Genomic DNA, 26,080 nt, shown 5'->3' on the forward strand with positions numbered 1-26,080 from the left:
AAAAAACAACAAACAGTCATCAGTAAAAAAAAGAAGAATAGGCAACTTTGAGAACTCACAGAACCCCAGGAGCAGTGGTTGAGGTTAGAATGTAATATCAAATGAACTTCTTTCCTCGCTCCAGAAAGAGGAAACTAGCCCAGAATTCTGAACTCTGTAGGGGGCTAAAAACATAAATTGAGTTTTTTACCCTCGGAGTCAGGTCATAGTTCGGAGTCCTCCAACAGCAGTAATAGCTAAACTTCACTCTCAGACTTGGGTGGAAAAATCTAGGCTTGACGGTGAAGATTGGGAAACAAATTGCACAGCCTGCAGGTAAGCACACCGAGGTCCCTTGCTTGCTGCTTTCCTTCAAAGCAAGAAACCCTCGAGGAAAAAGGCCCAATCCTGGTTTGTGGCACACCTTTTGGGGATAACTCCTAGCTTGGTGACGGTGGGCAAGTGTTCCTCAGGTCCCTGGGTCTTGATTTCCTTATCTACAAAGTAAAGGTGATAAGAATCATACCAGCTCTAGAGGAGATAATGGGGCTGAACACATTTTATAAGCTGCCAAACAAGATCCCAAGGCTAACTCTACTACTTCATTCTGCTGTCTGGGTTCTTACGAGGCATTAAGACCTTTCAGTCTCAGGGGTTAGGAACAAGGATTTTAGAGCCACTCTCTGGATGCAAAGACTGACTTCTCCTCTTAAGAGCTGTGTCATCTCATGTAAACTATGTCACTATTATGTGCCCTAATTCCTGGTTAGTATCTTGTGTTGTAGTGTTGGAGAAGAGCACAGAACATCCCATGGACAGCCAAGAAAACGAATCGATATGTCTTGTAGAGACTGCAGCCAGAGTGCTCTTTGGAGGCAAGAAAGATGAGGCTTTGACTCACATACTTTGGACATGTTGCTAGGAGGTGCTATTCCTTGGAGAGGGACATGATGTTGGGAAGGGTGGAGGGCCATCAAGGCAGATGGATTGATACAGTGACTGCTGCAGTGGGCTCTTGTGTGTCAGGAAGCATGAGGATGGAGCAGGACTGAACAGGGTTCAGATATTTTGTTTATAGGGTCTCTATGAGTCATGCTCAACTCAACAGCACCTAACAACAGCAACAATCTTTGGGATGATGATAATGACGATAACGACAATGATGATGATGATGATGAAACCACCTATCTAATAGTGTTTTAAGAGGTTTAGCTGAGCTCGGGTATTCAAAGCACCTAGAACAGCAGCTCCAATACTCGAGCACACATCATGCTCACCTAGAGGGCTTGTTAAACACTGGCTGGTCCCCCCCAGACACAGGGTTTCTAAGTCAATAGAACTGGACTCAGATCTGAAAATCAGAATTTCTAATAAGCTCCCCAGTGATGCTATGGGTCTTAGAATCATACTTACACCAGGGCTTAAATCAATGCCTGGGGAACTCTGATGATATACTTCAATCCTGAAGACACATGGTTCAAGTTCACCAGCTGCTCCATGTAAGAGGAATGGGCAATCTCCTTTCATGTGATTAAATGTCTCTGAAAACCCACCAGAGGGTCAGCTATGGATCAGTTCAATAGCATACAATAAGTTCCTAACATATATTAGCCATTAATATCTTTCCTTGGTCTCTATTTTCTCAATTCATACGCAAAGCACTTTACCTACCAGGACTGTTCAGTACTGCCTTCAGGTAGCAATGATTAGGATCTCCCATTGCAGTCATGCTTAAGGTGTAGACCCACGATCAAAAACACAAATGAAGGGAGAAATGAACAAGTATCACCCAGGAGTGTGTTAAAAGAACATGGTCTCAAAAAAACCCCTAAACAAGCAAACAAAACAAACAAAAAACCAAAACAAAAAAACCAACAAAAAAACAACGAGGTCTCAATCCTCATCATCTACTGAAGTATGAAATGTTGTTCTGTTTCCGGAATCCACTCGTAGCTGTAAATGACACAGGAGAAGCCTCATCTTCTCACAGAACAACTGGAGATGCTGACCCACCTGCCTTTGCATTGGCAGCGCGCTCCTTATGCACTGGGCCACCAGACCTCCCTGGACTACAGAGACCAGAGAGTCTCCTAAGACTCACAGCAACCCTATGCACAACAGGTTTAGTGTAGAACCGTGCTCTATTCTGCACCTTCTCACTGGCTCTTAAAGGCTGGGGACCACTGTCCCAGTTACTGGGTCACTTCACCATGTTGGAGGTCTTCCTCTCTCTCTCTCACCCTCCATCGTTCGCAGTCTCATGTGCTTTTCCAAAGAATGATCTCCCCTGACAACATGCACAAACTATGTTAGATGAAGTTTCACCATCTGTGCCTCTAAGGAGCACCCTGGTTACATATCCTCCAAGCAGACTTGTTTATTCTTTTGATGTTGATTTGTTGTTCTTTTTAGTTTATTTGAATAGAGATTTTACTGAAAATTTATAGAGAACTTGAGTTCCCATTCATTCATTGTTGCACTTGATGCTGTTGTTGTTGTGTGCTGCTGAGAAGGAACCAATCCACAGCTGACCCTCCAGTGGGCTCTCAGAGGTAATAAATCACACGGGAGGAGACTGCCCATCCTTCTCCAGAGGAGCAGCTAGTGGATTTGAATCACATGCTTTTGGGATTGCAGAGCAGCTTCTTACCATTAGACCAGGAAACTTTTCTTGTCCTTTGACAGTGTGTGGGATTTTTCAGTACTCTTCTACAACACCACTGTTTGGAGTACTGTTTATTGCTGTTTCCTGTACAAAATCGAGGACTGCAGACTTCAATATGGATTGCATCTTAATATCAGGGAAACAAATATCCTCACCAGCTGGACAATAGACAGCATCATGATATATGGAGAAAAGACCACAGTTGTTAATGATTTTATCTCATTTGAATCCACAGTAAACGTCCTTGTCACCAGCAATCAAAGACAAGTTGCAGTGGGAAAATCTGGTGATGTCCACCTAAAGACTAAAGCGGGCCTGATGCAAGCCACAGTCTCCTCAATTGCTCGCTAGGCATCTGAGAGATGACAATGACTAGAGATAAGAGAAGACCTGATGCCTTTGAGTTGTGGTGCTGAAGAACAGTACTGAATGGCCAGCCAAGACAACAACCAGGTCTGTCCTGGAAATGGTGAAGTGAAGTTGCTTCTCGTAAGCAAGGAGTTTGAAACTCTGTCTTACATATTTTAAGCATGTGTCTTAGAGGGACCAGTTTTTGGAGAAGGACATCAGGCTTAGAAGGTGAACACAATCAAGGAAGACCCTAGATTAAATGGATTGGCATAGGACTGTGGCAATGGGGTGAGGTGTGTCAGAAATGGTAAGGTTGGCTCAGGATGGGCCAAAGCTCAGAATCATTGTTCATAGGGTTGCTATAAGTCATAGTTGACTCAACAACACAAAACAACAACAACTCCAACACCACTACTCAAAGGTATTACTTTTCTCCTGTGAACTTATTCATTGTCCATTGTACTTTAAGGTACACGGCTTAGATCAGGAACACCTTAGTCTTTAAACTGGCACCCTTGCTCTTAAGGACTTTGGAGAGTTCCATGACAGCATATTTTACCAATGTAACATGTTCTTGATTTCTTGACTATTGTCATCCTCAGTGATGATTGTGGATCCAGGTAAAATGAAATCACTGACAACTTCGGTCTTTTCTCCATCTATCACAATGTTGCCTATTGGTCCAGTGAAGAGGGATTTTTGTTTTTCTGATCATGAGATATAATCCATACTCAAGGCTGCAGTTTCTTGTTTTGTTTTTTTTATCTTCAGCAGTAAGTACTTAAAGTCCTCTTTATTGTCACGTTGTTATAGTCTTCTAGGTAATTCTAATGCACACCATTCTAACGCAAACCCCTTGCTCTTCTGGAAAATCCTAACCAAGACCACCACAATCTTGGTGTCACAGACATGGCAGCTTAAAGTCCATGCTTAAAGTCCAAAGTATAAGGGAGCTCTGGTGGCCTAGTGGCAAGAAGCTGTGCTGCAATCCAGAAGGCGCATGGTTCAAATCCACCAGATGGAGGAGGGGCACTCTTCTCCTGTACAAGTCAGATCTGATTCAATGGTACATGCACAAATAAATAAATAATTTTAAAAAATTAAAGTCCAAAGTATAGGTTTTGGTTCAACTAGAGTCCAAAACCCAACTCAGTTTCTTTTCACTGCTTAACCTTAAGCTAGTTACAAAACTTCATCAAAAAACCTTCATCAAGCATCAGCTTCTTCAACTGTAAAGCGGGCACTGCTATAGAACCTTGGGAGAATTAACTGAGATGATCCATACAAAGCATTTGCCACATCCTCCTTGTTCAAAGAACGTTAGCTGTTGTTGGCGTCTTTATAATAATTATGACATGTTTCCTCTCAAAAGAATCTGGAACAATTTATAACAGGGACATAAATATATAGGCACACATGACAGTTACAAAAGAAATTGGGAGGGGGGAGAATCGCACCCAGAAAGTGGAATGAGTGAAGCTGAAATTTTCCATTTCTGCCCTCAAACCAAAGTCTGAGCTTTCTCAAGCAACACAGTAAAGAGAGAAAACACAGAGCTTGGAAGAAGGAAGGAGCGGTGTCACACACCCAGCTCTGTGTTCTAGGTGGATCTCATCACTTGGGTCTTTGCATAAAGTTTCCACATAACAGGAGAGAGAGACTTTTTCATTTCCAGTAGGGCTTCACGCACACATTTCTTTCTTTCTCAACAAGAACCAGCCCTGAAAGCCTCAGATACCAGAAGATGAGAGATATTACACCTACTTTGGATGCCGGATGTCAGGAAGAGAGCGGTTCAGGGAGATTTTATCACTGACGTAGATGTTGAATCCATTTTCTCGGTATGCCTGGTCCACTCTCTCTGCATCAGTCATGGGGTAAGGCCTCCCTTGTTCTCCATTTCCTATGGGCAAAGAGGAAATTTCAGGTTGTGAATGTTCTAGCAAAGGAGCCCTTAGTGGAGCAGTGGACAACATAGCGGGCTAGTAACTGAAATCCACTTTGAATCCACCAGCTGCTCCACAGGAGAAAGATGTCTCCTCCGATAAAGATTTACAGCCTCGGTAACCCAATGCAGGGTGAGCAGGAACTGGGGTCAGCTTGACAGCAATGGGTGGTTTTTATACAAGTATGAAGAAATATTATGATTATTCTCTTTTTCTTGTTGTTGTTGATTGCCTTCAAGTCAAGCAGGATTCACATAGTGACCCTGTGTACAAAAGGCCTGAAGCCTTTCTATAACTATTGTCATTTATCAAAGTTCATAGTTTCCTGAGGCACGTTGTTTAGGAAGTGGATGCCACTCCTGCTTCCAATCCTGTCTTAAACTGTGAGCTCCACCAAACATTGTCCACCATAGGTAAACATTATGGCATTTGACACCCCAATGGCACAGGTTCAGCATCACAGCAACCCCAGGTTACCAGGTTACCTCAGTATAGAATATTTAGAATATGTAGACAATGGAATTGTTGATGGTTCAAGTCCATCCAGAAGGGCCTCAGAAGAAGTCTAGCAATGTATTTTCATTGGCTGTAAAAATCACTGCTACCCTGATAACACACACGATTATCATGAGTTAGAATCAGTTCAATGGTAATCGTTATTTACTGATGAATTCAGTTTTCTCATATGTATTACTTAGTATTCCTGTATGTCTAGAAGAAGCTCTGGTAGCCTAGTGGTAAAAAGCTGTGCTGCAATCCTGCAGGCATGCGGTTCAAATTCACCAGCTGCTTTGCAGGACAATGCTCCTCTTGTGCCTCTGAAAACCCACCAGAAAGTCAGCTATGAATGACTGCTGACTCAGCAGTACCCACCACCACCACCATGAAGTGTCTGCAAAACAACAACATATGTGTACAGAACAACAGCAAAGGTCTAGAGCAGAAAAAGGTTAACTAAAAGTGAAACAATTTGATAATTCTGGTGAGCATTTGCATTCTTGGGGTATTATAGAATATACTTTCAGATATTTAACTTTTATTGCGTGAAACATATATTGCATACATAAACATTCTGAAAAGATATGTTTACAAAGAATGCATCTTACTTTTTCAGCAGAATAGTACATTATTAGCTCTGAGGGGGGAAAAAGGTTGCTTTCTTTTTCTGTTTTGTTTGCTTTTTGTTCTTGAGCAAACAAACAAAACTGGATTTCTCTAGTCAAGGGCAGGATTGTCTGAGAGGTGGTGTGTCATGGACATGGTGTCAACGACATGTGTCCATGGACATGTGCTCCCTTTGCTCTCTGCACAGCCCCTGTGGGAAGGGCCCATGCTACTCCTGGATATGATCCTCTGAGTTCCCAGGATGCACATGGTGAGGGCCATGTTCATACCAAGTCACTCCTGTCCAAGCCAAAGTCTTGAAGAAATGGTCATCAAAGCACCTGATTAAAAATTACATCTTTGAATAGAAAATTAACCACTTTGTAAACATCCACTCAAATCATCACAATCAAAAAAGGAAAACAATTAAGACGTTTTAAAATAAGATACAGCCATAAAGAGAAAGTGAGTTCTAATAAATGTTACAGCATGAATGAACTCTAAAAACATGTTGAGTGGAGTAAGTTAGTTCAAAAGGACACATATTTCTCAATACCACTTACATGAAATATATAGAAGCTTACAGAGCAGAATTTGCCAGAGGTTACCAGGGATAGGATGGCAAGGGAAAGGAAAGTCATGACCAAGAATGTACTGAGCTTCTGGTGAGTGGGTTTCTGGGGGTAAATTATATGAGAGGAGACTACTCATTTTTCTCCTGATGAGGTGCTCGTGAATTTGAACTGCCTGCTTTTGGGTTGGCAGCACAACTCCTTATCCACCAGGCCAGCAGAACTCCTTTTTTTTAAAAAAAAAATTATTTTATTAATTTTAATGAACATTTACAGAGATTTTGGATTTCCATTCATTCATTGTTGCACTATTTTCTCTACCCCCACCCCCAGTTCATTCCTCTCTCTTTTTTTCCCTTGAAAGTCTGTTTAAATTGTCCAATTGCCACAGTGCTTGTCAAAGCCAGTTCTGATTAATCTCCTTTGTCAGTGTGTCCTTTGCCATTCCCTATCACTCCTCCCTGAGAGAGACTTCACCCTGATTCATAAGGAAAAGGGGACAGCATATTCTCTTAGCTACTTCCTGCTGAAAAGGAAAGCTGTAGGTTTCAGGGTGAAGATCTTCTCTCACTACTCTAAAGGGCCCCTTTGGCAATAGGAAACACGTAGACTATTGTGGAGACTGATTTTGGAATTTAGATGCATTCTGTTATCAATAGTGCTTAGCCATATATGTTCATATCCTTGAATATGCATCATGGAAGTGTTGCAGCCTAGAAGACACAAATTTAACTAACAAGTTAAAAGTGCAGAACTCCTTTCTATTGATGGTAACAGAAAGATTTGGAAGTGAATAGTGGTGTTGGGTTGAACATCATGATGAATGCAATCAATGTCACAGGTTTGTTCATGTAAAAAATGTTGAACTAGCAAATGATTTTGCCATATATATGTATTGTTGTTGTTGTTGTTAAGTTCCATCAAGTCATAGGTGATTCATAGCGACCCTATGAATGAAAGACCTGGACACTTGTGTAACTTTCATCTTTTCTCCAGGTTCATAGGGTTTCCGGAGGCAAGCTATTTTGGAAGTGGATGTCACTCCTGCTTCCACACTTGTTTTAACAGGAGAGCTCCACCAAACACTGTCCACCTTGGGTAAACATCATCACATTTGACACATCAGTGTCACAGTGTTCAGTATCATAGCAACCACGAGGTAGCTCTGTACAGCAATCTGACAGACCAGTGCTATACCATCTAGAAGAATGTTTGACCAAAAACAATTAAAACCAGGCGTGAGGGCCGCAGATTAAAATCACCCACCATTGGCTTGGCAGCATGACTTTTAGTCCACTAGACCAACTGTGATCTATGTTGTTGTTGTTGTATACACACATATACTTATCAAATACATAAAAAAATTGCATCTTCCAGGGCCTGTGGTCTGTGGAATGCCCCATGTGTTCTGGAAAGTTAATGCTGACATCTCCAGTGTGATAGGGAAGTATAAGCTGAGACCTGAATCCGAAGGGTTGTGGGTTGGGGCGGGAGGGAAGAGAGAGACAGAGAGAGCGAGCACAATACAGCGAAAAGGCAGAAAGGAAGCCTGAGAAGGGCAGTGCAGAGAATCCAGATGCTGGGGCCAAGAGGCTTGGGGTTCAAAGTCTAGTCCCATAGCCCCCACAGATTCCTGGCCATGCCAGCTATGTCATCTTGGGCAGGCCTTTAGTCTATCAAAGTCTTGAGGTATTCCATTTATACTGAGATTGCTGTGATGATTAAAGAGGTGACGCAGGACAAGATGCCTGGCCATAGTTAGTGTGCAACAAATGCAGATTATTCTTAATAATGTCGCTGTTGCCCACTCTTTTCTCGATGGCTATCTCAAGGCTGTAATGATGTCAGGCAATCAGCTCTTTTCAAATATTTCCTTTTTCAATTTAAGCAGACCCTTCTCCTTCACTATAAAGCACTAGCATAAAGACACAATGTGTGCCAAGTCTGTAGACTTTGTTGGCCATCAGTTATTTTCAGGGCTTCATTTTAATTTGATTTTGTCATAATGTAATTAAAATATCAATAGCATTCTGTGCTCTCCATGAGATACAAAAGACTAAAAACACCAATCCTTTGCAACGTTACCGCACTTTCGACCATTGCAGTGCTACCTCATGCCCCTCGCCTTCACAATACAACCTGAGGCTGTCAGAGCAGAGGCACAAGCTCCAGTGACAAATGGAGAAACAGCAGCTGAGGGAGGATGGAGCCTACTACTTGTCTATTAAGCTGTGGCCAGAGCTGCTCTCCTGACACCTCACGCAGGCTCTCCAATGAGAATTCTCCATGTCATATCTGCGCCACATCAACCCTCCATGCTTCTCAGATCCCTAGTGTGAGATGAAAACTCAAAAGACTAACAAGCTACAGAAAACTTTAGCTAAAGCCAACTAAACAAATTCAAGCTCATTGCCAGGGTGCTGAGTCATTAGGGCTGAAATCTGCCTTTCAGACCTTGGTTCAAACCACATGTCTGCCTCTTTTTGTGTGTGTGACTATCATTTCTCTGGCAGATGGCAGGTGACCCTTTCTGTCAAATACCCTAGAAAGGTCAGTGTGGTGTCTCATTGAGAAAACACACAAAAAGTGTGGAGCAGACACCTTGCTTTCAGCTGCCATGTATTAAGTGTTGGCCATTTTTATGATTCCTGCTTATTTAAGTGGTAAAATACCTCAGTTACTGTTGGCAGGTGCTCTTGAGTCGAATAGGACTTACAGAGACGCTATGAACAACAGAACTGAACCTACTATCCTGTCCATCCTCACAGTTTCTGACACACTTGAGTTCATTGTCGCTGTCACTGTGTCAATTTATCTGGTTAAGGGGTCTTCCTCTGTTTCGCTGACCCTCCATCTTTCCAAGCATGATGTCTTTCAATAGCCTCTCCTATCTACTTGCCCAAAGTAGGAGAGGTGAAGCTTTGCCATCCTGGCCTCCAAGGGGCACTCTGGCTGCACCTTCTCCAAGACATATCTGATTGTTCTTTTAGCAGTTCGTGGATATGCAGTCCTCTTCTGAAATATGCCATTAGACATCATTTTTCTCATGCAATAAAAGTGGCAGAGAAACTTCCTGTTGAGAGTGGATCTTTCTCACCAGGGAAAGACGGGATCTTAGGAATCAGAAGACTACATGGGGACAGATGGAGGGGATACCAAAAAGTGGTCTAGAATTTCCTATTAGACACAGACACAGGTCATGCACAAACTCCGCGGGACCTGCCATGGACAGCCTGTCCTCCTTACCTACGCGCTGAGCGTCCCTCTTGATGGCCTCCTTGTCATGCCAGTCTTTCAACTTCTGCCCATCGCCCAAGGAAAACGTCTTCTGCCGACTGTGTGCGCCCTATAAGAAAAAAAACAAAGAATGCTAAGAGGAAATAGATTGCAATAACTACATCTAGAAATTACACCACTTGCAGGAGGCTCTTGCATTAATTGAAGGTATTTATTAGTTTATTAATTCACTTGGTGCACTCCATATACCCTGTCTAATCTTTCCACGTGCCAGCTAGGTGCTTCAAAGATCAGAAAGATGATAGGTGCACAGTCCCTACCTTCCTGGAATTCATAACCAGCAGGTGAGAAAAGAAAGCAGATGGACAGACAGACGCCCCTTTTACCAAAAAGTGGTTAAGTGTAGTTCTGTATGGAGAAATAAAATGTGAGACAAAAATGTAAGCCATATGTATGACTTAAAATATTCTAGTATCCACATTAAAATTATTGAAAGAGCCAGGTGAAATTAGTTTTAATAATGTATTTTCTTTATTTCAGTATATTCTTTCTAAAATAGCATCGACATATAATCATTATGAAAAATTCCTATTTTTTTTAAAAAGTAACTCATCTTGGAAATGGTGTATGTTGTACACTTATGATAGTACATTACGGTTCAGACAAGGCCATATGGCTAAGGGCAAGATGCTGGACAGGGTAAGGTGAGAGAACCTTCCAAGGGTGGTCTAGAGCAAGTGCTCCGAAGAGTTCCTTCCAGCTGGAGAAATGGAGGATCTTTTTAGGGGATGAGTGTGGTGTGGCTGTGCCTCAGGCAAGCAGAAACGTGAGGCTGGCAGCGGACTCGGCCTGGGTGGGCAAAGGATGTGTGCTGTGGAAATTCGGCTGAGCAGTTAAGAAAAGGGCTATGGAACACAAGATACAAAGTCTGTCCCTGTTCACCTCTGCAGTCCCGAAGACCTGGTCACCAAATAAGTGGATATTTGGTGAATTTGTATTCAAAGTACAAGCAAGCAATCAGGAGACTGAATGAGAAAAGGAATATGCAACAGCCACAAGGGAATCAGGGCACAGAGGCTGAGCTCTGAAGAGTTTATTAAGTGTATGGGGAGCTGCACCCCTCTAATGAGGCCCACTAGGAAGTGCTTTCCCTAATTAAAGGGGGCTGCATTCCAGTGTCTCTGGGTCATCTTAAAAAATAAAACAAAACACAACAACAACCACTGAGGAAAAACACCTGATGCTTTTTCCAAGGGCAACAATCAAGGACACAGACCTGACTACTCTGGCCTTTGGGCCTGATCTCAGGTTTCCCGAGGCATCACCACCACTCTGCGAGCATGTTTAAGTCATCTGCTGCACTCACCTAAATGAAAACAGTTTTTCAGATCACCTTGCTCATTAAAAATCCTGCAGACTTGCTCTTACCACTGTGGCATGCAGAATCCAATCGTCCCATTTCCGGCATAATTAACTATGAAGGCCCTGGAAGTGTGGCATTCGGGAGCATTAGCATTAACGAGAAGCCACCTGAATAAAATCATCCCTGCACCTGTTTATTAAGTCTCTGGCTGATCCTTGTGTTAGCAGATTTTCCACAACGGCTCAATATCCTTACAACAGCTCTAATGATAATAACAATCTTTCGCATTCTCTCTCTCACACACCGTTCTGAGTTGCAAGAAGAAAATGCTGCAGGTTGGTGTGTTCGATGTCTAGGTCAGAGAGGAAAAGAAAATGGCAGAGACCCAGGCGTGTGCCTGTCAACAGTTCTCTGGAATCACAGAGGTGGGCTGAAGGTCTTTAAGGGAACATCCAATCAGTGTGGGGGAGTCCTGGGGTGGTCAATGGGGTAAATAATAGGACTGGAGGCCTGTGTCCCCTAGAGATGCCTGAGAAGTAAAGATCCGTTCTGACCACACAGTGTTGGAACTGACTCAAGAACAACTACTTTTTCAGTTTGAGAGGCTTCAACCACACAGGGCTCCAATTTTGTAGGAGACGCCTCACAGGCAGCCGCAGCCTCGCAGAGAGGGAGGCTACGAGAAAGGGCTTATCTCTGAAACAGGGTTGCACTTTAACCAGCGCAGCAAAGCATGTCTGGTTTTATATTCTAGGGATCCTTGTGGGATTTCATTTAAACAGAGTTCCTCTGCTAAAAACAAATAATTGAAGCTCTCTCAAACAAACAAAGATACAGGGAAGCTGAGCCCTGGGGAGGGTCAGAGACCTGTCCAAGATATATTCTGCTTCCACAATATTAAAGTTGAACAGCCAAAGGCTTTCCTTTCTCTAGTTGTACCTCCTAATTCCGTTCTCCTTGTTTCCTTCCCAAAGATGGAGAATTTCAGATGATCACTGCAGGCCACTGAATGATCTCTGCAAATTCAAACAGCTTTAATGGAAGATTCATAGAGAAAGGTGTGAATCTCAAAGTGTGATTCTCAAAACAGCACCAGTACCTGGAAATTTGTTAGAAATGCAAATTCATGATAGTTCGAGTCCTGCTAAAGCAGCAATTCCGGAAACTGGTTGACCTCAGCAATCTGTTTAACAAGCCCTCAGGTAATTCTGATACACACATAAGAGGGAGACTGGTTTAACAGAAAGGCTGTGATAATCATTCATGGAAAATTTGGGCTATTGCATCCAGTATGGATCAACACACTGGAGCAGTTGTTTATCAACAAAGTTGTCAGAAACTGAGGCCTGCGACCATCGACAAAAACAGTCTTTCTAGGTTTTGTGTTTTAACTGCCAGTTTGAAACACTTTCACATTAAGCAGTTAAGATTTTTGGTTTCTCTTAAAAACCTAATATGGTAAATATTGAGTTGAGTTCTCTCTGTAACTACTGAGTAACTCTACTCTCGCGTTCAGATGTGATATGCCTCTTGAGTTTGCCACACTCCCCACTATTCCTTGGCGCCTTCGTCCTGGTTCTCATCTTTCATTTATACAGTCTCTTTGACCTTAGTAACCCTGCTACGTATAATGAATTGGAAAATACTATGGTATGGGGCAAGTATAACTTGATCTTTAATGCTATATTCCTGATTTAGAACTTTGAAGACATCAGATTTCTTTTCTCCTATCAAATATTAATATCTTTTTTAATGAATGTAGTAAAAGTTGAATCCTGTATCAATCAAGGTGATTTGGTGAGAAGATGTCCAATTCTTCTTGTTACATAATGTAAAGTCAGAACCAACTCACAGCCGACTTTCCAGAGGGATTTCAGAGGCTGTAAATCTTACAGGAGGAGATTCCCCATCTTTCTCCCATGGAGCAGCCAGCAGATTCAAATCATGTGCCTTTGCATTGGCAGAAAACTCCTTACGTCTATGCCATCAGAGTGTTCCCAATTCACAGTGGGAATTAAAGGCCAGGCTCTTACCCTCTTGCCTTGCATGGGTAGCTTGACCCACTGGCTTCAGTTTTCCCACTGATAAGATACGGAATGAACAAATTTCCTCCGAGCTTAGTTTCCTGCTTCATTCGATATCCCAGGATCTTCTTGCAGCACTGTTCTTAGATGCTCAAGACTCTCTATGTCATTAAGTGTCATTAAGTCCTTGTGGTTTAGGGAAGAAGGATTAATAAGACCACTTAACCCAGAACAGGTCATCTCTGCAGATCCCAGCAAGGAGGGAAGGAAATAAGTATGCATATCACCGAAGCAAAGGCTGTAGGGAAGGAAATTGTCTTAGCTGTTAACCCTGTCAGTTCAATAATTCACTGTTTCATTTTGAGAACATGATTCAAGGAGTTTACTTCTATGAGGTCATGACTGTGAGGTTAACTTCATTCCCTGTTCCCAGCAGGAAAGGAAACTTTTACAAGTATGCGGAGGTAATGATGCTTTCAGTCTCGAAATAGCCTTTAAAGGTTGCCCAAAAGTAGAGAGAATGCAAAAGGGAAAGACCCCCAAGAAGACAGATTGACAGTGACTATAACAATGGGTGTTAGCACAGCAGAGGTTAGGGGACCAGGGAAGGATTGGGCAGGGCCTCCTTCTGCCCTAGAGGGTTTCGATAAGTAGGCACCAACTTGATGGCACCTAATAACAAGTCCAGTTCCCTCATCTTACAAACACTGAATCTGGTGGTCAGATCTGTAGAAGGAACTTGCCCTAAATTCCTTAGCTGTTGGTCCCAAAGACCATTCCAGACTGGCTGCTCTCTTCCAAGTATAATGCATGAGTTTCTTGAAGGCAGTGGCATGTCTCTTTTGCCTTACCACATTGTGTCTGTACATCAATATCTGACACTTTGTTGTTGTTGTTGTGTGCCTTCGAGTTGGAACTGATGCCTAGCTGACCCTCCAGTAGGTTTTCAGAAGCAGTTAATCACATGGAAGGAGACTGTCCATCCTTCTCCTGTGGAGCAGTTGATGGATTTGAACCATGTACCTTTGAGATTGCTGCACAGCTTCTTACCATTAGGTATGATTCAGATTACTCTAGTTTCAAAGTCAGACAAATTTAGGTTCCATTTTTAGCCCCTTGACTGACAAATAGTTTACATAGTGAAAAAACAAACAAACAAATACCAATAACCCAAATACCCAGTGTCTATGTTAGGCATTCTTAAGAGGGAAGAATGAGCTAATCTATACAAAGCATTTAGCCAGTACCATAGGGTAATCCTCTGAGTAAAGAAAGAATAATACTATGAAAGCATTATTTATAGAGACAGTTGTTGTTGTTGTTATGTGCCGTCGAGTCGTTTGCGACTCATAGCGACCCTATATACAAAAGCCCTAAACCCTGCTCTATCCTGCACCAATCGCATTGCCTCTGACACACCCATCCCGATTACCCCAGTCACCGAATCAATCCATCTCATAGAGGGCCTTCCCCTCCTGCGCTGTCCCTCCACCCTACTAAGCATGATGTCCCTCTCCAAAGACCTGTCTCTCCTTGCAACATGTCCAAAGTATGTCAGATGAAGCCCCAGAATCTTTGCCTCCAAGGATTAGCCTGGTTTAACCCTCTCTAGGTAGCCAAATATTCAGTGTTTGTGATACCCATATTTGGGGAACGGAGAAAGACATGGGATCTAATAATAAAATTGTGCCCTGCCTCTCCAAAATAACCAAACCTTCTGCTAGAGAAACGATTCCAACTCATAGAAAATGAGTAAAGATGACAGAAGAATCAATGCCTTTGAATCGTGGTGTTGGTGAAGAGTACTGAATATCCCACAGACAGCCAAAGAAACAAACAAATATGTCCTGAAGAAAAGAGCACAGAGTGCTCCTCAGAGACAAGGATGGTAAAATATCGTTATCACATATTTTAGGCATGCAGTCGGAGAGGCCAGTCATTGGAAAAGGACATCATGCAGGGAAGGTGGAGGGCCAGTGAAGGAGAAGATCTTCAACGGGTTGGGTTGACACAATAACTATAGCAATGGGATCAAGTATATCAGTGGTATTAAGAATGGCACAGGATGGGGCGAGGCTAACCTCTATTACTCATAGGGCCATTATGAGTCCAGGTTGACTTGATGACACCTAACAACAACAACAACTCTGTAGGATAGAGAACTTTCTCAGAGTTTCCAAGGCAATAGATGCAGTGCTCTTAGAAAAGGAAAAAAGTCCTTGGTTATAGTGGCATACTACAGCAAAAATATCTCAGACCTTTTAAAAAAGAAAGGTACGAACAATGCTTTCTGAGAGATAGCAATTCCAATGCAAGAATAATCACGTACTGTTAGGTAGAAAAGTATGTCTCAAGTTTTCAATCCAGAGGTAATTTTAAGTTTGAATCTACAGACTCAAAGACGGATCTACAAAAGCTGTGATTATGTTCCTTCAGCAGCCATCTTCGACCACTTTCCTTTCTCTCAGTTTCCAGATGTCCTTTTGCTACAGAAAGGGCTGGGAAGCAGCATGGAAAGAAAAGTGAGGGAGAGCTTGTGAAGGAGGCTGGCAGAATTAATGCAGAAATCACATTAAACAATAAATTGAAAATGGATTTTGACTGGCTGCTCTAAATAACTGCTTCTGGTATTCTGCGTGCTTTTACTTAACATTCCACTAAAAGAATCGATTAGTGTTCAGACAGTCACACACTCACACACACAAATGGAATTTTAATCTTTTGTTTAATCACTCTTTAGCGTGCCTGGCACCCTTTGGAGGGAGGGAGGAAGGAAGCAAGCCAACTGTATTCTGCCAAAGAAGAAAGATTTGTTAAAGTGCATATTCTTAATCCCAAGATTGCAGACTCTGCAAAAGCAGCTCAGCAAGGACACTAGCATCTCTGGCTGCCCTGGCTACTGTCTGCAAAACAGCAGGAGAACCACTGTCCCACACCGCAAGGCTGGGAGGTTAGCGGCCTCCTCCAGGGTCTGAGGACGCATTCCTGACAAGATTCTATTGCAAGTTTTACGATGTGGCCACTCGCTTCCTTCAGAAAACTTGTATAAAATTGCTTGAATGATTTTGCTTTAAAGTTTAAATGACCTATATAATTTCAAACATTTGTTTGGAATGATAAACAGATTAATAATCCTTAAACCATATCACCTCACTCCTCTAAACACATCTTCAAAATTGCCATCAAGGTTGTATTTCCCAAGGTGTAAAGTTAATTAAGCAATGGATGTTGGGCAACTAGTTAAATGGACTTTGAGGACAAGAGTTTTGAGGATGTAGCTGGTTTGTGTGTATTAATTTACCTAAGAAATTATTATTGAGGGCCCATTAGATTCAAAACACTGTGGTAGAGATATTAATACAATAGTGCCTGGCCTCAGCAAATAGCATCAATATGAAACAGCTATAGAAGGAAAGGGAAAAAAACAAAACCAAACCAAAAGAAATCCCACACAATATTGTAACCACAAGGAATGACCTTGAAACTAAATGTAAGGTCAGTCACAAAAAGAGGCTACTGTTGAAAAAGGTTAATCCTTGAAAGTTGTACCAATAAATTCTATGGGTGATTAGCACAAAGACTAAATTCTACCTGGAGTAATGAGGGAATGATTCTTGTTAAAACAGTCTTTGCTAGGAGCCTGAAAAGATGATTATAGACTTTTGACTGGTAGCACATGCCGGGAAGTAGTGGGTGGGTGGGAATCGGAGGTAGAGGGTGGTACTTGAGCTACAAGGCAAGAATGCACAAAGAAACAGAAGGCCCTGTTTATTAAACAGAAAAGAGCTTGGTTTGACTGGAGTGACTGGGTAGAAAAGACAGGTTAAGAGCAACCAGACCTGGAAGAGAATCTAGATCAGAACCAGAGGGCCTTGCACTTCAGCTGTTGGACAGTCGGGAGCCCCTGAAGGCTTCTGAGCAAGACAGGGAGTGAATGGATGATCCAACAAAAAAACGTATTACTACTTCCCCACTTTCACCATTGGGCCAATTGGCAGCACCATGACAGACAGAGAATGAGATTACCAATTTCAGCTTGCTCTGATCCACAATCAACACTCCTGACACCAGCAGTAAAGAAATCAAAAGATGAATAGCTCTGGGGAAAGTTGCTGTCAGGGACCCCTTAAAAGTGCTGAAAAGTGGCTATGTCAGTCTAGAGATTAAGGTGCACCTGATTCAGGCCATAGTGCTATGCATCAGAGCTGGACAATGACCAAAGATGACAGAAGAAGGCACTGATGCCTTTGAGTTGTGGTGCTGGAGAAGGGTATTGAACACACCATGGCTGCCAAGAGATTAAAGACGTTAATCCTGGAGAAAGTGAAACCAGGCTGCTCTTTGGAAGGAAGAATTTTGAAGCTCTGTCTCACATACTTTGGGCATGTGGCCAGTGAGGGGTCAATCCCTGAAGAAGGACGTCATGCTTGGAAAAGTGGAGCGACAGCTCAGGAGAGGAAGATCTCAGATGAGACCAAGTAACGCAATAACTGGGGTAATGGGGTTAGGTGTGTCAGAGACAGTGAGACAGGCTCAGGAAAGGGCACGGTTCAGAGCTGTTTAACACGGGGTTGCTTTGAGTCACAGGAGACTGGATGGCACATAACAACAACAACCAACTTTCAGTCAATAGCGGATGGATTCCTCCTCCTGTGAGAGATGCAAGGTAAAGACAACTTTGTTTTCATTCATAGGAAATGTTTCCCACTTGCAGGCTGAGCCTACTCTTACTCCCCACAGAAGAGACATCACTGGCCAGCCCACAAGGCAGACTTAACTGAGGCTCACCTGACTCCAGTCCCAGCCAGGAGGCTGCTGTTTGGAGAAAAACTACCACTTACTAAAATCAAGACCAAGCTGTATCAGAAAAACAATCAAATATTAAATGTCCTATTTGTGAATAGAAAGAATACTACAATATAATCCTGCAGACCATGAGATTCATCATATCTGCAGGTTCCATATGAGGCCTGTTCCACTCAGCATCAGCTCATGCCAACTCTCCCTGCTCTATTAACTCCATTGCCTTAATGTCAGGATGCTGGAATCTGAAATTTGTACAGGGTCCCAGTTATGAAGAGGGCAAAGCCAGTTACAGACAAAAGCCATTGTTTTAAAAGGCTGACACTGGCTTTCAAGAGCATAACCATACCACCTACCCAATCCACTCTTTGTTTTCTATAGATGATTTTAGAAAAGGTCATTTGCTCAAAGGGTGTTGAAAGCTCATTAAAAGACTTGAAACAGAAAAGAGGAAAAGGAAAAGGAAAAAAAAAAGCCAGGTTGGGGTTTTTTTTGGGGGGGGGGAATGTCTATTATTTAAAGGGCAAATGCAATCTTTAGTAACTTTCTACTCTATTCTAAAGAACAATTGCAACTTACAACATTTACTTCAGAGGAAGTTCCCAAATATTTTATCACAGGGAAATAAAACATTGATTACTAATGTTCATATGGATCAATCTATCTACCCACCCACTCTGGTACTCTGTAAGTACCATCAGGTTTTGCACTAGGTGCTAAAAAGATACACAACCCAGTAAGAAAGGCCAGGCACTTGCTCTTGTAGGGCTTATCATATGTGTACTAAGGAGAAACACAAGTTTTACTCTAGAGTTGTAATTTAATTAAAATAGCAATAGTGACAGTCGTGAAAGAAAGGTACATGATGCAAGGGGGTGTACCTCCAAGGGAATCTGACCTATCTGGCAAAGCCAGGAAAGGTATCCCTGGGGTAGTGCATGTTGTTTGTTGTTGTTGTTATGTGCCATCGAGTCGTTTGCGACTCATAGTGACCCTATGTACAACAGCCCTAAACCCTGCTCTATCCTGTGTCAATCGCACTGCCTCTGACACACCCATCCCGATTACCCCAGTCACTGAATCAATCCATCTCATAGAGGGTCTTCCGTCCTGCGCCGTCCCTCCACCCTCCCAAGCATGATGTCCCTCTCCAAGGACCTGTCCCTCCTTGCAACATGCCCAAAGTATGTCAGATGAAGCCCCAGAATCCTTGCCTCCAAGGACTTGCTTGGTTAAATTCTTTCCAGGATGAATCTGTTTGTTTTCTTGGCAGTTCATTGTACATTCAATACTCTTCTCCAGCACCACAGCTCAAAGGCATCAATTCTCCTTATGTCCTCCCTAGTCATTGTCCAACTCTCTGATGCATAACAAGTGACTGCAAAGACCATGGCCTGTATCAGGCACACCTTAGTCTCCAGAGAGACACTGTTGCTCTTGAGTACGTGCACAGGGTAGTGCATAGAGCATAAAAAAGAGTAAACTTAGCACAGGAGGACAACACATTGCAGTCCAAGAGAAAAGCAGGGTTGACAAGTGGATTCCCCATGGAGAGCTGTTGTTGTTGATAGGTACCATCAGCCGAGTATGACTCACAGCGACCCTGTGAACCACAGATCTGAACCCTGTCCTATTCTGTGCCATCCTCACACTTCCTGACACACTAGAACTCATTGTGTTTGTCACTGTGTCAATCCATCTGGTTGAGGGTCTTCTTCGCCGATCCTCTACCTTTCCGAGCATCATGTCCTTCTCCAAAGAGTAGCCCCTCCTTGCAACATGCCCAAAGTATGTGAGACAAAGCTTTATCATCTGCCTCCAAAAAGGACTCTGGCTGCACTTTCTTCAAGACATATTTGTTTGTTCTTTTGGCAGTCTAAGAGATAGTCAGTGCTTCTCCCAATATCATAGCTCAAAAGTATCAATTCTTCCTTCATCTTTATTCATTGTCCAGCTTTCAGATGTATAGCAAGTTACTGTAAAGACCAAGGCCTGAATCAGACACACCTTAGTCCTCAACTGACATCATTCCTCTTCAATAATTTGGAGAAGTCCCTTTTACAGTCCAATACGTCTCCTGATTGCCTGACTGCTGGCTGATTCCAAGGGTGTTAATTGTAGATACAAGTAAGATGAAGCTGTCGACAGTTTTGATCATTTCTCCATCTATCATGATGTTGCCTATCAATACAATGATAAGAATTTTTGTTTTCTTCACAAAATACAGGGCTGAATGTGTGATGCACAGAGATGGAGGGAAATATGGTGGGGGTGAGAAGTCAACAAGGATCAGGATGCTGTCTTTCCCCAAAGAGTAATTAGAAATCCAAGTGTTTCAAGCAAGGAAGTGACAGGATCAGGCTGCATTTTGGAAAGTTTTCTTGCTGCTGGGTGAAGAAGCGATTTGGGATATAAGAGGAAGTGTGGGGTCCAGGGAGGAGGTCATCTCTGTGATATAGCAGGTGATGCTAGCCTGGACTCAGAGGCAGGAGTACGAAAGGCATGCACAGATACTGTTGCTGCTTTTCTCTTTTACCAAGGGTCATGATGAAACTGTGGGTCCGAGTCAAGAAGCAGAGACTAAGAATGTGGCCTTGTGTTTGTGGACTCAGGGCTGCAGGTGTGGCCTGAGTCTACACCTCTTCTCATCCAACCTTCTGCTTGTTTTATCATGTGTTACTTTTGAGTTTTACTTCTGTCCAAAGAAAGCAAGAGGGTTCTGCATTTAAGGGAATCAGCCCCAGTGGAATTGTATCATATGCATATTTAACCTTTAGGAATTCAGTACCACATGATCAAAAGAAGAAAAAGCAATCTTAACAGGGAGGCTGGTAACCCTCCCACCCTTGAGCTCAGCAAGGCTGACTCCCAGAAGGCGCCCCGAGGTCCTGGCTTCCTCTGGCAGTGGGAGTACTTTGGTGCTAAGGGAGCCTCTTTTTTTTTTTTTTTTTTTTTTTGGGAGCCTCTTTGAACTAGAGAATTTCCTCACCTCAGAAGGCAGAGTGATTATGTCAACCAAAGGGGATGTTAGAGGAAAGACTGACTAAAAAGAATGGCTAAATGGGGTCTTTTCCTTATTTTTTTAAAAAAAATACATACATATAGCAAAGTACATATAGCAAAACATTTGTCATGTCAATTTAAACTGGACTTCTGAGCAGAAGTGGTTAATCTTTATATCCCATTATAGGCGACTGTCAGGAGTGATTCTAATTTTATGTTATTTTCACTGTGAGAGGTGAGTTTACAACCTCTTTCATATGATGAGGCTTTGCGATACTCTTATTATTATTATCATTATATCCATTTTGTAGATGATCAAACTGAGGCTGGGAGATAAAATCGCTAAGAAACATTTCACAAACTGCCTAGCACCACAGGAGTGTAATCATCACAGCCGACTCTACCTACTGGTCACACACGGCGGCCTTCACTTGCCCTCACCCAGGGCCTACCATGCTCCTAGTCATACAGTCAGTTCCCAGGGAAGGAAAACTTGCACTAGGGAATCACACCTTTGTGCTGAGAAGGGCAGTTCACAAGGTGCCTTGAAAATCTCTGTTTAGCTGTGGTGTGACTGATCACAGGAAACCCTTTAAAAAATGTTCTCAGAGGCTTGATATGTTGTATATAACATTGGGTCATTGTGTTGCTCAGATGTGGATGGACAAAGAGAAAGGCAGACAAAACTGGCAAGCTGAGTAGGAGACACGTGTTGAGGCTTCCACAGTTCTAAAAATGACTGCAAGTACATCCTACTAGTCTCTGAATTGGAGAGACTAAGTTGAGCCACACAGAAGTATAGTAGTTGCTCCACTAGTAGTTAATAATTAAGATCGTTAAGTGTCTCCATTCTGACGGTGGGGGTTGGTAGTACATATGCCACTTTCTTTGAAGTTTACAAAGATTTAAGCTTGATCACAGTTCTTCTGCTTACTACCTATGAGACCAAAGGCAAATTACAAGAGTTTTCCAAGCCTTTATTCTTCAACTGCAACATGGAGGATATTAAACACATTTACAACCAAGATGATGATGAAGATTAAACGATGTACAGCAAGCGACACTGTCTGGCATTAAAAAACAGTATCTATCATCATTAGTTGTTATCTGGATCATACTTTATAATTCACAAAGGACTTTTACAAAAAAATATCCCATTTCTAAATCATACTCACACTAGTGATGTTGACATCACTAACATATCCTAATTCTTCCTGCAGAGCTCAGACTCAGAGAATCTTCCTCACCACTTGTCTGTTTTAAGTGGAAATGTGAATTTCTACATCCACTTGTTGACACCTATAATGTTAAATCTTCATTAAACGGGTCCATGATACAGATTCCCTAAAAGGGGACAGAGATGGTCTTAGGGAAGCAGAATGTGACCCTATAGCTCTCTTCTTTCAGTGCTACCCTCCCTTCACCCATAAGTATTGGGGCCTTCCCGGGAGCCACATGGCACAGAACCATGGAATCCAGTTTTGTGATGCTGTCTTTTCTGATGGCCCATTCCATCCAATAGCTCTTTCTTTACCACAACATATGAATGTCACCAATATTTAGCTTGAGCACTGATGAACCGGGAAGCTCCCCACCTCCATCCAGATGAAGTAAAATGATTAGAAAATTCTTTCTTGTAATGACCTCCTTGGGTTGCTTCCTGATCACCAAGGAAGGGCTCCGAATAGGTTATGGCTGATCCTGGCCAGGGCGGTCATTTGTCATCCTGGAACTCTTCCATTTCTCAAAAAGCACAGGCCATAAACGGCCTTGAACTTCCTCTCCTCTACTCTTTTCTGGTATTCTTGCTCTAATGTAATGCTTAGATGTGAGGGGTAATTACACACAGAATAGGGGATAGTCTTCCCAGAACACACTATTCTGAAAGTAAAGTGAACATTCCTGCAAGAATTAGTTCTACCTTCTCAGGGAAGTCTTCCCTAGCCTGCGGATCACAGCACACATGCCCTGAGAGCACCTGTGTGATTTCACATTCACTTTGGTAATGATTTGATTATTGTCTGTCTCTCCCCAAACTGTGAGGATTTTCTGTGAGAGTAGGAAATACCAACTTTTATTCAATGAATGAATGATACTTCTGTATGTATGTTTCTTGTTGTTGTTGAGTACTGTTGAGTCAGAACCAACTCAGAACTGACCCTCCAGTGGTTTTTCAGAGGCTGTAAATCACACAGGAGTAGACTGTCCATCTTTCTCCAGAGGAGCAGCTAGTGGATTTGAACCATGTGTCTTTGAGTTGGCAGTGCAACTCCTCACTAGTTGGTCACCTGAGTTCCTTTTTTAATTTGCTAGACTGTAGAAAAGGTTATGCAGGTATTAGACATGGCTAAAACAGTCACATCAACAACCTGTGCTATGCAGATGACACAATCTTGCTCCCTAAAACTATGGAGGATTTTAGTTGCTTACTGTAAAAGATCGAGAGGACTGAAGCTTTCAAATATGGATTGCACCCCAACATCAGGAAAACAAAAGTCCTCACCACCAGGACAATAGGCAGTATCATGATAGATAAAGAGAAGATTGAAGTTGTTCATTATTTCATTTTGTTTGGGTCCACAATCAATCCCCTGGGCAACAACAGTCAGGAAGTCAAAAGATTGGAAGCTCTGCTCTCCAGAGTGCTAAAGAGCAACAATGTCAGCCTAAAGAGATAAGCGTGCTTGATCTAAGCCATGGTCTTCTCAACTACTTGCTATGCATCTGAGAGCAGGATGGTGACTAAGTATGACTGAAGATGAAGTGATACCTTTGAGTTGTGGTACCGGAGAAGAGTACTGAACATACCATGGACTGCCAAGAGAACAAACAGATCTGTTCTGGGAAATTAACTTTGTTCTGCTTTTTGGGCATGTGGTCAGGAGGGGCTGGTCCTAGGAGAAACATAATGTTAGGAAAGGTAGTCAGTGCAGAAGAGGAAGACTCTGAATGTGATGGACTGACACAGAGTCTGTGACAATGAGGACAGATATGTCAGAGAGAGACTGGCTCAGGCTAGGGCAAGGTTGAGATCCCTTGTTCATAGGCTTGCTATGAGTTATAGCTGGCTCGATGGGACATAACAACAAGAGAAACCCCTTAGGGAGCTCTGGTAGCTTTGTCTGTAGGGAGCTTTGCTACTATCCCAAAGGTGGTGCATCTCTGGTAATTCATGAAACCAGCGGCTCCTTTGGGAGAAAGATGAGTCATCTCCTCCTGTTGGCTACACAGCCTCAGAAAACTCACTGGAGGGTCAGTTATGAGTTGGTTCTGACTCCATAGCAAAGAGCTGAGTGTTGAGGTTTCTGTTTTTTGTTTTGTTTTGTTTTTTTTTTTTAGTTTAACGCAGTCATTCAGATTTAATAACACAAAAGGGATCGGAAGATTATTTTATGGCTAAATGGCTTCATATCAACTAAACGAGCTACATAAACTCTTAATAGAGCTGGTTCACCTAATCCTAGAATGATTTCTAAAAGATGTAACAGACTTTGAACTTTTCTACGTTCTTCCATTTTTCATATGAAACTGCTCCCTCTCTATATTCCTAACTGTACATCACGTGGCAGAAATTGCTACATATCCCCCAAGAGCTATTCTCCCTTTCTCACTAGTAATGGAAATTTTAGCTGAGACTGTAACAGCCCAGGAGAAAGATGATAATATTCCAAAGACAGTTTTGCAGTTAGATGTGCCTCTGTGACTAGGCTCTGTGCAGTGAGATATGGGCGGAGGTATTGTATGGCAGCTTCAAGAAACCAGCCTGACGAAACTAGTGGCGTGCACCTCTGTCCCTTTCTCCATCCCCCCTTCTGTCTTCTGCCATCTCATGGACCAGACAACAAAGAATCACATCCTAGGATATCCATCCTTAGAAAGGAGCCTGGTTCCTGGAGACTTTGTGGAGAAGAACAGTCACCCTGGACAATAAATCTCCAGATGTCTAAGTAGGAGAAAAATAAGCCTTCTTGTTTAAGTACCAGCAAATTTAATCTTAACTGATACAGAGTCCTTCTCATGACATTTGAAAATCCGAGAAACAGCTTGATGTGGTGGGACTGAGGAAGGGCTCAGATTGCAGACACCTGGATGTGCATTCACGAAGAGCGGGACCTTCCAGATGCCTTTATCTACCTAGGTATCCATCTCTTTGATGATAATACGGAAATCAAAATAGTAACTTCTTCTAAATAATGTAAATTTGATAGTGGTTGTGAGACAAGTGTATGTATACAGATATATCTTGGATTGGAACCAACTCATAGCTTATCCTTCAGCAAGTTTTCAGGGGTTGCAAATTGTACAGGAGGAGATGGCCCGTCTTTCTCTCCATGGAACAGATAGTGGATCTGAACCACTTGTCTTTAGGATGGCAGAACAATTCCTTACCCAGCAGGCCATTATAGCTCATATATGCGTGCACGTGCACACACACACACACACACACACACACACACACACACACACATAGACAGAGGAGAAAGAAAATACCAAGATACATGGCAGAAGAGACTCTGAATATTGCACTAGAATGTTGAGAAGCCAAAGCAAAGGGAAGAAATCAACAAGTTAAGGAGTAGAAGAGAGGATTTCAAATGGCTGTGTGGGAAGACAAAGCAAAGTATACAATGAAACGTGCAAAGAGCTGAAGTCAGAGAGGTGAACTCGCTCATCATTTATTAATTTATTAACCTGAAAGACCTCCAGAACAAACTCAAGCCTTGAGTTGCAATAAGGAAGCTTTGGGCAGAATATTAAATGATGCACAAAGCATTAAAAAAAGATGGAAGGAATATACAGAGTCACTGTACCAAAAAGAATTGGCTGACCAAGAAGAATTTCATGAAACAATATATAATCAAGAGCCTGCGGTGATGAAGAGGGAAGTTCAGCTGCTCTGAAAAAATAGGAAAAAACAAGAGTCCGGGAACTGACAGCTTATCAATTGACATATTTCAACAAACAGATGCTGCCCTGAATACATTCACCAAGTTGTGCCAAGAAATCAGGAGGACAACCACCTGGCCAACTGA

The 26,080-nt window shown here is 42.5% G+C and overlaps 1 protein-coding gene across 1 annotated transcript in view; it reads right to left on the minus strand.

The window, feature by feature from the left end:
* GALNT10 (UDP-N-acetyl-alpha-D-galactosamine:polypeptide N-acetylgalactosaminyltransferase 10 (GalNAc-T10)) overlaps nucleotides 1-26,080 on the minus strand; it is a 369,161-nt gene that overhangs the window by 197,633 nt on the left and 145,448 nt on the right. Inside the window, exons 2-3 of the mRNA XM_006894736.1 lie at nucleotides 9,864-9,963; nucleotides 4,760-4,898 (exon numbers count right to left, since the gene is read on the minus strand). Coding sequence (XP_006894798.1) covers nucleotides 4,760-4,898; nucleotides 9,864-9,963 — 239 coding nt within the window. The remainder of the gene's footprint in view (nucleotides 1-4,759; nucleotides 4,899-9,863; nucleotides 9,964-26,080) is intronic.

The sequence above is a fragment of the Elephantulus edwardii genome, unplaced genomic scaffold, assembly GCF_000299155.1.
Source record: "Elephantulus edwardii isolate Elephantulus edwardi_28Jun2011 unplaced genomic scaffold, EleEdw1.0 scaffold00149, whole genome shotgun sequence".
Lineage (NCBI taxonomy): Eukaryota > Metazoa > Chordata > Mammalia > Macroscelidea > Macroscelididae > Elephantulus > Elephantulus edwardii.